At 41.3% G+C, this 14,904-nt stretch overlaps 1 protein-coding gene across 2 annotated transcripts in view; it reads right to left on the bottom strand.

Annotated features, from left to right (window-relative positions):
• Positions 1 to 4,938: 4,938 nt before the first annotated feature.
• The window catches only part of LOC144678765 (tyrosine-protein phosphatase non-receptor type 3-like), a 252,812-nt gene continuing 242,846 nt past the window's right edge, over positions 4,939 to 14,904 (bottom strand). For both annotated transcript variants that reach the window (XM_078538644.1, XM_078538642.1), the window contains 2 exons: positions 5,683 to 5,767; positions 4,939 to 5,137 (listed from right to left, as the gene is read on the bottom strand). In XM_078538644.1, the coding sequence (XP_078394770.1) occupies positions 5,133 to 5,137; positions 5,683 to 5,767 (90 nt within the window). In that variant the 3' untranslated portion in view covers positions 4,939 to 5,132. The remainder of the gene's footprint in view (positions 5,138 to 5,682; positions 5,768 to 14,904) is intronic.

Raw genomic sequence — 14,904 nt, 5'->3', positions numbered from 1 at the left:
AATTCGAAGTATAATTTCAAAATTTATAGATGACACCAAATAGGTTAGTGTACTTAATGAAGACAAGTACTGGGACAAAGTACAAGAAGACATTGGTAAACTTGCAGAATGGGCATGTAATTGACAAATGAACTTCAATTGAAATTAGTGTGAGGGAACAATTTAATATAAGAATAAGGAGGTCACATTCGCCTTGCAAAATACGTGTTTGAATAGGGTGGAGGAACAGGGGGATTGGAGAGTACAGATTCAGCAATCGCTAAAACTAGCAACACAAGTTAAACAGTGGGGTCCATTTCTAGAAAGCTAGAAATAAAAAGCAAAGTAGTTATGTTAAATGTGCTTAGAACCTTAGTTAGATCACATCTGGCATACTGCAGACAGTTCTAATCTCCATATTATAAAAAGGATATGGAGGTATTGAAGAAGGTGCAAAAAAATTTACTAGAATGATACCAAAACTGAGAGGTTATACTTTAAACAGGTTGGGGTCTTTTTTCTAGGAAATGGAAGACTGAGAGGTGACCTGATAAAGGTCTTTAAAATTATGAAAGGGTTTAATAGACGGAGACACAATGTTCCCAATTGCCGGGGAGATCTGAACTAGTTGCCATAAATATAAGATAGTCACTCAAGCTAATAGGGAACTCAGCAACATCTTCTTTACCCAAAAAATAGTTAGAAAATGCAACTAGCTACCATGAGTAGTAGTTAAGAAGACAAGCAAAGATGCATTGTCCCAAACTAGGGGGAAAGAAATACAAAGATATGTAGATGGTGTTAAATGAAGTAGGGCAGAAGGAGGATTGAGAGAGCATAAACACAATCTCCTAACCATATCAATAATTTTTCCTCAACTGCATGAACTATAAATCTCAGATTAACCAATGACCTAGCATCAACTACTGTTAGCGGAAGAGAGTTCCATGAAGGAGTTTCTAGTTCTTCAGAAAGTGGAACTGGTAGTGATCCCTAAAAAGTATTATGAATTGTTTTTTTTTGTTACAGTGAAAGATGACAAAGATTATCTTAGAAGGATGCAGGTGAAGCATTATGCAAAAGGACTGTCTTAAAAAAAGTTAATGAAACTGAAACCAGATAATACTAGATCCAAATTATTTGCCTCCCAGAATCCTGGACAATATTATGAAAGAGACAGATAAGGCACTAAATATAGTTTTCCAAATATCTTGGGAAATAGAAGCTGGAATTTGACAAATATTATACCCTTATTTTGCAGAAGAGGAACGGGTAAACCAAGAAATTATAGGACTACGAGTCTTTTCTTGGTGTAGAATACAGAGGTGTATTGGGGCCTCTTGTTTTCTATTTACTGGAATGATTTTAACGTAGGACTTTAACAGGAATGATACTGAAGCTTGCTTATGAGGCCAAATTAGCAGCTATTGCAAACTTTGAGGAATGCAGACGGAGCAGCAGGGATATAAAATGTGTTAGCAACAGGAAATGCGGAGAGATGTGGTGTAGTGTATTTTGGAGAAAGAATTGGGGAGCAAATATGTGCTAAATGATAAGCTTTTATCGGATTGTAGGAATAGAAATATTTAGAGGGGTATATAGATCACCAAAGGTGGGAGTGCAAGTAGAAAAAGCTAAAAAAAATGGCAAATGGAAAATGGGGTTTATTCATAAGAACAATGAATACCAAAACAAGGAATCATCAAAAAGGTTAATGGAATTTTGGCCTTTATCACAGGCTGGAATAAAATAGTTGAGGAAGCAATGCTTCAATTGTACAGAACCTTGGTCAGACCCCATATGAAGTTGAGAGTTCAGTTTTGGGAACCAAACATCAGTAAATATAAATTATTCTTCGTTGGGGTACAGTGTAGATTCATTAGAATGTTACAAGTGTTAAAAGGGTTCAATTATGAGTACAGGTACAAAACTTGGGTTTGTCTTCCCTTCAGTTGAGCAGGTTGAATGCAATCTAATTGAGGTCTTAAAATTAATAAACAGATTTGATAGAGTATGACAGAGAAACTATTTCATCTGGTGTGGGAATCGAGAACAAAAGAGCAAAATATTCAAATTAGAGCTAGGCCATTTAGGAGTGAAATCAGGAAGACCTTTATCACATAAGGTAGTGGAAATCTCTCCCACAAAAGGCTATGGGTGTGAGGTCAACAGAAATTTTCAAGACTGGGATCAATAGATTTTTATTAGCTAAGGATATCAAGGGAAATGAGAGTTGAAGCATACAGATCAGCCATGATCTTATTGAACGACCTAGTCCTATTCCTATGTAATGATGATGAATTTAGTTTTTTCTCCACGGTTGAAGCATGCAAATCTGGACACATTATTATAGGAAGGGTATTAAATTCATGGGAAAACATACTGAAAATTTATTAAAATATCAGGAATAAGAGGACATAGTAATGCAAAAAGGAATGCAGAATCCAGAAAATAACTTACCTTAGGAGGAACAATTAATCAAAAATCACCAGCTGGGTTTTTCTGATCCTGTCTCTAAAGACTCAGGGTGAGAATTCCACCTGCTACCACAACCCTGGACCAATTTCTGGGGTCAAGGGTTGAGTAGGTATTCATGGCAGTTGCCCAATGGAATCCTCACCTGTAACCAGACAGCCTACTAGTGCAGCAACTGAAGAGGTAAAAGACATCATTAAATAGGCCTCAGAGTCCTGAAGGTGGGACTGGCTAATTCCTTAGAGACCTTAGCTGAAATTGAGGCCTTCAGCAGGTAATTGACCAAAGGAAGAGGAGGCCTCTACTGTGGGAGCATCTGGAGCTATTCCTACTGCTGCCCCAGGTCCACCATCATGGCACACCTGGTAGTCGTAGATAGCTGCAGGGACTGAGGGTGGACAGAAAGGAAATGAGTCATAAACCTGGACTTTGCCAGCATTTGCATGTGGTGAGTGCGGAAAGAGGGACCAGCAATGATCCTGGGAAGGGGAGATAATGGTGAAGTCAGATTGGGACAGTCAGGTGGCAGTAAATCACAAATCAATTGGTTTCCCTTTACCACCACTATTCCACCCAATTTCAGACAGGAGTGTGGAGAAAATCTCACATCAGTGTAGCTTAAGGGCCAATGGCAGTGTTGGAATCAAGTAAATTACATATTACAAACCAAACATGCTGCTCAATTTATGAACACACTTTCTGAAATATCACAGCAGCAATTGTGCATCTGCGTTTCAACAGTTTTAAACTATGCAAGTAAATAACACATACATAATGAAGCAAAAACAGATAAGGGTACATATGGGTAAACTAGTGATTCCTGCATAGTAATACTCCCCCTCATGCCCAGTGTAAATCACATGAACTGTATTGCATAAAGCTCTATTCCTTCAAATTACAAAACCTGGCACAGGATCTTTTGGAAAGTATGAGGCAGTATTAAGCAGTATTAGAAGACGACTTTGGTTCTTGTGACCTTTTAGAATGGAAATGATGAAATGCAAGTTTGCGTAAATTGATGTGAAAATGTGTTCCGTATAGCATCTTTGGTTATGACTCTGTACTTAGAAGAGTTATTTGTTTGACATGTCAACAAATGTTGTTTTAAATGGCACTAATCCTACAGTGAATCCATTATATTTTCATAACAATACTGCTTTATTTTATTACTGTGTATAATAATTACAATTCAAGTAATTTAAAAAAATGAAATTGAATTTTAAAATTGCTGAAATAATGAAAGTAACAAACTGCTTTTCCTTTACCGGCACTGTACAAAGTGTTTCATGGAACAGTTTTAATGGGGGAGTCTTTTAAAAAGTACCTGGATCTGCACCTTAAGTGCTGTAAGATGCATGGCTATGGGCTGGGTGCAGGAAGGTGGGATTAGAAAGGGCACCTGGGTGTCCTCGGGCTAGCATGTACACAATGGGTCGAATGGCCTCCTTCCGTGCTGTAACTTTTCCATGGTTCTACATGTTATCATCAACTTTTCTGCATCCCATCCAAATAGCTCTGTTCTCCCTTTGGGCCAGGAAGGGGTTCGGCCTGGCTGGAAACATTTAATATGCCTTTCAATGTTGTGTATCATAGGCTACCAGAAAATGAGATTCAAATTTGACAAACCCATTTCATGTATGTAAACAGGGGCTTCACCGCATAACAATGTTACCCTCAACAGAACCACAGCAAACTGGAATAATCATCAACTGAGAACCTAGTTACAAATGCAACTGAATGCAATTGTAACATGAAGTTGTACAAAATTACAGCACTAAGATGAAGAGCTTTCTCAAACTTGTAATTGTTTGCATGTGGTACCACATGCAAAACTCATTGCAACATATTTGCTAAGAAAACTATGAGCTAAACTACATTTGAGATTACCAAACTGTACTGTACCATAAACTAAAAACAACACCAAAAAGACAGCCACCACCAAAAAGGCAAACACCACCAAAAAGACAAGCAGCCAATCAATGCCTCTCACTGCAACATTGGGAAGTGGCCGCTTCTTAGATCATTCTGAATTATTGATTTTCCACAGCTTCCGGCAGCTGCATTTTAAATATTCAAAAATATAATCTACAAAACATTTAATTTAACCTGAATAAACCTAATAATGTGACGTTTGACAAGTTGAATCACCTTACTTTTCATTGTTCCCTCCTTGTGTCAGAAGTTCCACACACTGTGGCTTTGCATTAATTCTGTGGGGGAAGGGGGAGGGGTGGGACTGGATCCATGATATTTTCCCTCAGCCTGAAAGCATACGGAACTCCATTCTAGGCCATTTTAAGAACTGATTAAAAAATATAATATCCTATGAGGACAGACAGACCTGAATACCAAGTCAAAGCTGGGATTCAAAATTTGGACCCTCTACTAAAACAGGTCACCCTTTTTTGTATGAAGCTTTATAAAGGATCAACTGAATTGCAGTATTACTGTTGTATTTCTTAATTATTCTTAATTCACTTTCTTACAATGTCTGAAGGTTCATTAAATTTTAATCTAATCAGAAGGGCCAAATATGTAACTTCACTTCCTGTGTATACATACATTTATACATTGACTCTGTGCTTTGTATAAAGTTACACTGTATTGTCCTACAGTGTAGAAAACTGTGGTGCTTTCCAGTTCAAAGCTGTTCTGATTTCATGGAATAAGAGGCACAGTTAATCTGTGAATGAGATGAAATCAAATAGATAAATAGTCCTAAACAATCAGAAGTCCTAAACAATCAGAAGTTAACTGTTTTAAACCAATAACTATCTGATCGCTAAATGAAAAACAAAAAGTTAGCAGCATTAACCAGAACCATTAAACAATGTTTGCAGCATTTTTAGTCTTTATATGAGCCCATTGTTGTATATTGCATGTGTGTGTCTTGGATTAAATTTAACTGCTGCCAATTTATTAATTTTGAAGTGCAGCCTGGTCTGTAGTTTATTGAAAAGATAAATTGGAATGACAAGGCAGACCAACAACAAACAAAATTAATAACTTGAAAACACACAGGACAATATACTAAAAGATGGTGCCTCTTTCGCAAAGGTATACTGATATATTCCTTATTTAAACATCAATGTAAAGTGCCAGGCGTCAGGCGTGTTCAATCATCAGGCAGGTTTCCTTTTAGATTTATGGAGCTGGCCAAGCACTGACATTTTTATATTTGTTTCAATCCATAGAAATTAATCAAAATTCTCCAACAGCTGTACTAACTTGCAGCCTGGCACGCTTCCAATGGTCGAATTAAACCTTCCTCATACACACGTAGGATGGCTTCACATACAAATTTGTACTGACTCTGGAAAAAATTAAATGTTACTTAAAATATGCTTTCATTAAGTCAAATTAAAACATGCAAGATAATCATTAGCTATTATAAAAATCTATTGGTCCAATAATGTTGTGCAAAAGAATAAAATTAATTCATGTATGGATTTTCAAAGATCAGACACTATGATCAACATCATTGATGGCTTACTCCACCCACAAAGAATATCCCCAAAATCTGATACAGTTCTGGGAAGCTCTGTAAAGCACCTGTTGAAAGTGAGAGACTGTGGGTCTTTTTCCCTTGGGAAATTACAATCAAACAAAAGGCTGCTCAGGAGGCTTCTGAAAACGGGTGGAGGTGGCAATGTGTAGAGGTACAGGAAGAGGTTTCCAAAGGCATAAGTAAAATGATTCAAAGGATAACCATTAACTGTGGAGCAAAGAGAATGTGAAAGAACTGCAAATTGGTATTGAAGGTTGGCGGGTACATGCATGCAGTGAAATACAGCTGAGATCACTGTAATGGGTGAGGTTGCAAAATAGTTTGAAGGCTAGGACAAAGAATTTAAAATAAATTAGCAGGGCACAGGAGGTGTAATTTTCTGACTTTGTGCCTCTGGTAGGAAGGTCATCTGCCAAGATTGCTTTCTGGAGATTCTGGTGAATGATTATTTTAAATGCTTGGAAATGTGCACGCAGCAGATCCTGGAATTTCTGGTATGCACTTTTGTTGTGTGGGCTTCCTGTGAAGGTAATGAGCCAGTGAAGTTTGGTAACCATAAGCATGATAAAGGGTTGAGAATTTTTGTGGGTAAGTATGTAAGCTGTGACATTCAGGATAGTAAGTCACCTTAGGAGGCTGTGCAAGAACAGCTTCAGCAAAGTGAAGTTTAGGTGGTAAAAACATTTATGTTAGGTAGCAGTGGGATGAGGCAGAACCAGGTGAGATCAATTTGTAACAGCTTTAAAACTTCTGAAAAGAAACCAGTAGAGCCACCTGCAAAACAAATTCTATCAACCCCCAAAAAACCAAATGATGACTTGGGGCGGGCAACCCTAACTGGAAGTTCCTGCTCTTGGGCATCTTGTTGGGATCCAGCATTTTGGTGGTGACTGTTACTCTTCATGAGTGGACATGCACAACAACAATGACAACATGCATTTGTAATTGTACACTGTAAAACGTCACAGGAGGAGCATTATCAAACAACACTTGTCAAAGCTACTTAAGGAGATAATAGGACAGGAGATCAAAAACCTGGCCAAGGAGGTAGGTTTCAAGGAATGTCTTAAAAGGCGGAGGGAGGCATAGGACAGGGTCTTGCCCTTTGTGGGGGTGGGCGGAAGCGGTCAGGAAGCCGACCGCTGCCCGCGATCAGCTCCGCATCGCGATTTCACATGGACGGGCCAATTAAGGTGCGCCCTGTGTGGATCGCAAGCGGCAGCACTGAGCTCTGCCTATGCAGGTGGGGGGAGGAGGGAGAGCGGGCCTAGCGTGATCTTCGTGCATGCGCAGGAAAGAGCACTTCAATCTACCTAAGGCACAGAGCTGCCACAGGGAGATTGAAGCGATTTTTAAAAAAATTAATAAAGACAGTAAACATTTAATAAAACATGTCCCATCTCAAGTGACTCTGTCACATGAGATGGGACATGTTTTCATTACCAAAATAAAGTTTTTACTTAATGTGTATTAGCTTTAGGAAACCTCATCCCACTCATGGATGAGGTTTCCTAAAAATTGCAAAGGCCGCTTGGCTTTTTCGCCTGCCTGCCAACTGTTAGGTTGGACGGGCAATGTAAATTTCAAGTTAATGAGGTTGTTAATGGCCTTAATAGGCCTTTTAATTATCGACTGGCGTGCAGATGACCACGGTTACGCGCGCGCTGAACGAAATATGTGAGACCATGCAATGACATCAGGATTCACGCCCGACATCATTGTGCGTCATTTTACCTTTGGGGGTGTCGGGTGCACGCCCGCACAGCGAGCATAATATTCTGTCCATAAAAAGGCAGATGGGCTTAAGGGGGAAATTCCAGAGGCTGGGGTCCAGACAGCTCAAGGAACATTGCTAATGATAGAGCAATGAAAATCAGGGATGCACATGAGGCTAAAATTGGACAAGTGCAGAAATCCCAGAGGGTTGTAGGAGATTAGAGATAAGAAGGGGTACAAGCCATGGGGGTAATCTGAAAGCACGGATGAGGGTTTTAAAATTGAGGCGTTGCTAGGCTGGAAGCCAATGTAAGTCAACTTGAACTGGGTGATGAGTGGGGAGGATTGTTGCATGTTAGGATATGGGAGTGCCGGTTAGCTCAGTTGGCTGGATGGCTGGTTTGTGATGCAGAGTGACGCCAACAGTGCGGGTTCAATTCCTGTACCGGCTGAGGTTATCCATGAAGGCCCTACCTTCTCATCCTCGCCCCTCACATGAGGTGTGGTGACCGTCAGGTTAAACTCACCATCAGTCATCTCTCTCTAATGAGAGAGCAGCCTATGGTCCTCTGGGACTATGGCAACTTTCACTTTTCATGATATGGGCAGCAGTGTTTTAGATGAGTTAAAGTTTATGGAGAGTGGAAGTTGGGAGGCAGGCTAAGGGAGCATTGCAGCAGTTAATTCTAGTGGTAACAAAGGCAAGAATGAAGGTTTCAGCAGCAGGTGAGCTGACGCAGGGATGGAGAGAGGCAGTGTTACAGTGGTGGAAGTGGCCAGTCTTAATGACACAACAGATACGTGGTCAGAAGTTCAGCTCAAGGAAGCCAATGAGCTGGTTCCGCCTCAGGCAATGACCAGTAGGAAGGATGGAGTCAGTGGCTAGGGAACGGAATTTATGGTGGGAATCGAAGGCAATGGCTTTGGTGTTCCTAATATTTAGTTGGAGAAAATTTCTGTTCATCCAGGACTGGATGTCAGACAAGAAGGATGACAATTTAGAGGCTGAAAGTGGTGATGGTAAGGTAGAGTTGAGCATTATCAGCATATGTATAGACCTGATGTCATGTTTTCTGATGACGTAACCAAGGGTACAAAATATCAATGAAAAATAGGAGCGGGTCAAGGATAGATTCTTGGGGGTCTACAGAAATACTGGTGCAGGAGCAGGAAGGGAAGTCATCATAGGTGATTCGCTGGATAGATAACATTGTAATCAGGCTAGACCAGTTCCACTCTGCTGGACGATGGAGAGGTGTTGGAGAAAGATGGCGTGGTCAACTGTGTCAAAGCTTGCAGACAGGTTGAGAAAGATGAGGAGGGATAATTTACATAAAAGAAAAATACTGCGGATGCTGGAAATCTGAAACAAAAATAAAAATAAAAATAGCTGGAAAAACTCAGCAGGTCTGACAGCATTGGTGGAGAGGAATACAGTTTATGTTTCGAGTCCGTATGACTCTTCATCAGAACTGAGGAAATATAGAAATGAGGTGAAATATAAGCTGGTTAAATGGGGGTGGGACAGGTAGAGCTGAATAGAGGGCCAGTGACAGGTGGAGGCAAAGAAGAGATTGCCAAAGATGTCATAGATGGGTGTTGACGGTGGTGATATTAGCAAAGGAATGTGCTAATGGTGACATTAAGGGTAGAAAGCAGGACGAGCAAATAATAGATAGCCCTAGTGGGGGTGGGGTGGGGGGAAGGGATCGAAATAGGCTAAAAGGTGGAGATGAAACAATAGATGGAAATACATTTAAAAATAATGGAAACAGGTGGGAAAAGAAAAATATATTGAAAAAATATAAATTATTGGAAAAAGGGGGATCAGAAAGGGGGTGGGGATGGAGGAGAGAGTTCATGATCTGAAGTTGTTGAACTCAATGTTAAATCTGGCAGGCAGTAAAGTGCCTAGTCGGAAGATGAGGTGCTGTTCCTCCAGTTTGCGTTGAGCTTCACTGGAACATTGCAGCAGGCCAAGGACAGACATGTGGGCATGAGAGCAGGGTGGTGTGTTGAAATGGCAAGAGACAGGGAGGTCTGGGTCATGCTTACGGACAGACTGAAGGTGTTCCGCAAAGCGGTCACCCAGTCTGCGTTTGGTCTCTCCAATGTAGAGGAGACCGCACTGGGAGCAGCGAATGCAGTAGACTAAATTGAGGAAAGTGCAAGTGAAGTGCTGCTTCACTTGAAAGGAGTGTTTGGGCCCTTGGACGGTGAGGAGGGGGGAAGTAAAGGGGCAGGTGTTGCACCTTCTGTGGTTGCATGGGAAGGTGTCGTGGGAGGGGGCTGAGGTGTAGGGGGTGATGGAGGAGTGGACCAGGGTGTCCCGGAGGTAACAATCCCTGCGGAATGCTGCCAGAGAGGGTAAAGGGAAGATGTGTTTGGTGGTGGCATCATGCTGGAGTTGGCAGAAATGGCAGAGGATGATCCTTTGAATGCGGAGGCTGGTGAGATGATAAGTGAGGACAAAGGGGACCCTATCATGGTTCTGGAAGGGAGAGGAAGGTGTGAGGGCGGATGCATGGGAGATGGGTCGGACACGTCAAATAGGATGCCATTTGTGACCATCACAATGTTTTTTGTAGTTCCCACTGGTGACATCAAGCCAGGCAAATGGTCTAAAGAGGAGAAATCGTTTTAAACCATTTATAGGTCAGCTCCTTTTCTCGGTGGGCTGGAGGGTAATGGGACCATTGTCAGCACTGGTGGAAGCCTGAGCACAGCAGGCAGGTGCTGGGTTTCTTGCTGGCATGATCAGATGGGCAGTAGAGATGTGCCTGAAATGACTCATGCATGCGAGGCACCCAATGATCTTGCAAACTGGGAGGTGCCAACAGGTGCAATCCCAGTATAACTACAAGAACGAAAAATCAAGGAAATTTGGGATCTATTTAGTGGCACGCTACTTTCATTGCTTTTTCGAATACTGGTACAGCACTAAGAAATTGTGCTCAAGGAGAAATTGTAATTTAAATTTATCAGACTTTTGGAATACCTGAGTGAGTGTGTCAGACACCAGGATAAATTTGCTGTCTTGTCTTATAGTTTTCTTTGGTGGCTGTACACTTGGTGATATTCTTTTGATCTTTCGGCACTGAAATCCATTGTTTGGCAACTCTTTATGATGATTGCAAATTATTTTTTGATAATCCTTTGGTATTTGGTAAAATTAGGGAACTTAAACTGTTTTTGACTATTGCAGTCTACGTGCATGACCTGCCTTCAGATGTTGGAGGCATTGTGTATGTTAAAAAACTAAGCACCTTGATTGTTACAGATTTATTTCGCAAACAGATAATTTGGGGTCAGAGAAACAAAGCCAAATGCTGTTCTCTTCTGGATTCCATTTATTGCCAGCATTTCTTATATCATCAGTAAAATGTCTGAATGAGGTATTAAACATCTGAACTCGGGTTTGAAGAATGACAACTACCGTGTATACTTGTGTAAAAGTCCATCTCATATAAAAGTCAAGCCCATGATTTTTGACATTAAAAAATTGTAATTTTTTCATATACCTCATACAAAAGTTGACCACAGCTTTTCAGGGATCAAGCCATGTTGTGATTATTAATTACTTACTGGTAATTACTGCAGCTCTTAATGTAAAGGTGCATGCAGGAATCTTTAGGTTTTTTGCTAATTCTAGTGGTAATCACCCAGCCAATCAACAAGACTAATGTGCATCACATGATCTATTCTGATGCCTCCGAGAAAGAATAACAAGTACACAGCTCAATTTAAACGGGAGTAAAATAAAAGTGGCAGAATGGTTAACAAGCATTGGCAAAATGATCATATTATCACCCAGGGAGCCATCCCACTTTACACCCTCAGAGAAGTGAAGAAAGATGGCATCTCAGAATTCAAGGCCAGTGCAGGGTGGTGCACAAGGTTCATGAAGAGGCACGATTTAGTACTTTGCCAGGAAATGAAAATTTCAGTGTCTACCACCCGAACTCAAGGACAAAAATCACCAAATTCCACCGATTTATCATCCGACATCAAAAGAAGAATGCTTGAAATGGAAATATGGATGAAACACTGATGGACTTCGACATGCCAGAAAAGAACACTGTTACTGAGACTGGTAAAAAAAAAAGTCTTGTAAAGACAACTGGCAAAGACACGGTTCCCAATGTTTCCATTTTGTACTGTGGATGACACAAAATTAAAGCCGATGGTGATATTCAAGTGGAAAACTCTCCCCCAAAGAAAAATTCCAGAAAAATGCTGCCAGCCAGTTCATGAGAAAGGCTAGGTGCATGAAGACAGTTGCAAGAAATGGATCAAAGCAGCGTGGAATTTGAGACCAGGAGGACCATCGTCATCTGGGACATGTTCAAATTCTAGATCGATATGATGATGTTATACAACCAGACGATGAAGACAAATTGTTTGACGATACAGACGGTGATCAAAGTGATTTCGAAGAATTTCAATGTGAAGTGTTGTAGCTAATTCATTATATATTTATATTGCATTGGATGAAATGATATAGGTTGTAATATTATAAAATAAATGTTAGATAATTAATATGAATTTAGTGCTGTTAATTTTTACTTTATCCCATTGCGATGGTGTTTTGTGGATTTCACCTGGGCCCAAATCACACATGAAACCCCATGAAAACATTGCCTGTATAAAAGTTGACCCCATGACTTTTGGTCCAAAAAAATTGGTCTCACAAATTTGACTTTTACACGAGTATATATGGTAACTTTTGATCACTTGTCTTAGCTTATAGCTAGTGGGTAATTAGTTTGTTGATTTGTTAGAATGACAGCATTTTCATTTTATGTGGTAGAAAGATGCTCTGTGTCGGCAAGCCAGATTATTGGTATTGTCAGGAAATGGAGATAGTTTAAGTAAGTTATATTTGTATTTGTGGGTGTTAGGATGAGTTTTGGCTTTAAAGTTTAAGTTTGATTTGTACTTCTGTATCTGCGTATTAAGAAAGGTCAAATTGAGTTTTAGTTTCACTTCAAAAGGGCGCTTGTATTTCTAATGAGGTTTTTAGCACTCCTAAGGAGAAGTTAAACAAACACAACATAGAAAACTGGCTGTTGCCTAGCAACAAGGGTCCAGAGAGGCAGGTCCCTCCCACAGATACACACACAACAGAAGGGAAACGGCAGTTTGTTTTGGAAGCTGTTTGAGTTCAGCTGGTTTTGAAAATAGCTACTAGGAGAAAGTGGAACAAAGGGGACAGATAGCAAGTCTCAATCTAAAGAAAAAACCCCAAAATCCAGGGGAGTGGAACAGGAGTAAGTCCCAAGACCACCTTGTGGTCAATAAGGATAGGAACCTGGAAAAGGTCCTGTTAATGAAGTTAAGAGTGAGGGGCAGAGAGAAAGGCTCCAAGCTTCAGATTTAACGAGACAAAAGCTGCAGAAAGCAGATTTAAAGCGAGAGCAGCTTGCAAGAGGCAAGAAGGTCCAAAGAGTTGGCTGAAGGTCTGTAACTCTTTCCTATGGGCATGTGAAGCGGTGTACTGTTGACGGCTGAGTCAGTGAGAGACAGTGTGTTGAAGACAGCCTGAATGCATGTGGCAACCCAGGGAAGAGGAACATCGGAAGGAGAGTTCAAAACCTTGGAGATGAACCCTTGAGGAAAGTGTCTGAGAGAAAGCATCAGTTTTAGAGTAACTAGTATGCTTTAAAGGGAGTAACTAACGGGCTTAATCTGAAGGGAAGTCATGGCAGCAGAGTTCACAACCGTGATATGCTCCTCCTGCGCTATGTGGGAAGTCATGGGCACATGTCTCTGGCAACCATGTGTACAGGAAGTGTGTCCAGCTGCAGCCAATGGCTAACCGCATTTCAGAGCTGGAGCTGCGGATGGATACTGTGGAGCATCCGCGATGCTGAGATTATTGTGGACAGCATGTTCAGTGAGGTGGTCACACCGCAGGTAAAGACTGAACAGGCAGAAAGGGGATGGGTGACTACCAGGCAGAGTAGAGGAAGGCAGGCAGTACAGGAGTCCCCTGTGGCCGTCCCTCTCTCTAACAGATATACCATTTTAGATACTGTTGGGGGGGAGACGACTTCTCAGGGGAAAGCAGGAGCCAAGTCCATGGGGATTCAATAGTAAGGGGAACAGACAGGCGTTTCTGCGGCTGAAAAAGAGACTCCAGGATGGTATGTTGCCTCCCTGGTGCCAGGGTCAAGGATGTCTCGGAGAGGCTGCAGGGCATTCTAAAGGGGGCGGTTGAACAGTCAGTGGTCGTGGTATGTATTGGTACCAACGACATAGGTTAAAAAAAGGGATGAGGTCTTACAAACTGAATATAGGGAGTTAGGATGTAAATTAAAAGGTAGGACCTCAAAGGTAGTAATCTCAGGATTACTACCAGTGCCACATGCTAGCGAGAGTAGAAATAACAAGATATATTAGATGAATACATGGCTGAAGAAATGGTGCAGGGGAGAGGGATTCAGATTCCTGGGACATTGGGACCGGTTCTGGGGAATGTGGGACCAGTACAAACAGTACAGGTTGCGTCTGGGCAGGGCCAGGACCAAAGTCCTCGGGGGGGTGTTTGCTAGTGTGGTCGGGGAGGGTTTAAACTAGAATGGCAGGGGGATGGGAACTTGAGCAGGGAGACAGAGGAGGGGGAAACAAGGATAGAAACAAAAGGCAGAAGAGTATGAAGCAAAAGTGGAAGGCAGAAAAAACAAGGGTGAAAAACAAATGGGGTCATAGTGCAAAATAAAGCTAAGATGACTAACAAGGTTAAAAAGACAAGTCTGAAGGCACTGTATCTTAATGCGTGGAGCATTGGCAATAAGGTGAATTAACAGTGCAAATAGATATAAACGGTTATGACATAGTTGCAATTACGGAGACATTGCAGTCGTTGGTACCACAGGGATCTGTGCTGGGTCTCCTATTATTTGTCATTTATATAAACAACATAGATGACTATGTGGGGGGTAGGAATAGTAAGTTTACGGATGACACAAAGATTGGTCGGGTGGTTAACAGTGAGGTTGAGTGTCTTGGGCTACAGGAAGATATAGACGGGATGGTCAAATGGGCAGATAGATGTCAGATGGAATTTAACCCTGAAAAGTGTGAGGTGATACACTTTGGAAGGAGTAATTTGACAAGGGAGTATTCAATGAACGGTATGACACTAGGAAGTTCTGAGGAACAAAGGGACCTTGGCATGAGTGTCCATAGATCTCTGAAGGTGGAGGGGCATGTTAGTGGGGTGG

The sequence above is a fragment of the Cetorhinus maximus genome, chromosome 3 (genome assembly GCF_964194155.1).
Source record: "Cetorhinus maximus chromosome 3, sCetMax3.hap1.1, whole genome shotgun sequence".
Taxonomy (NCBI): Eukaryota; Metazoa; Chordata; class Chondrichthyes; order Lamniformes; family Cetorhinidae; genus Cetorhinus; species Cetorhinus maximus.
Note: the sequence above shows the minus strand (reverse complement) of the source record. Positions and strands in the feature narration are given on the sequence as shown.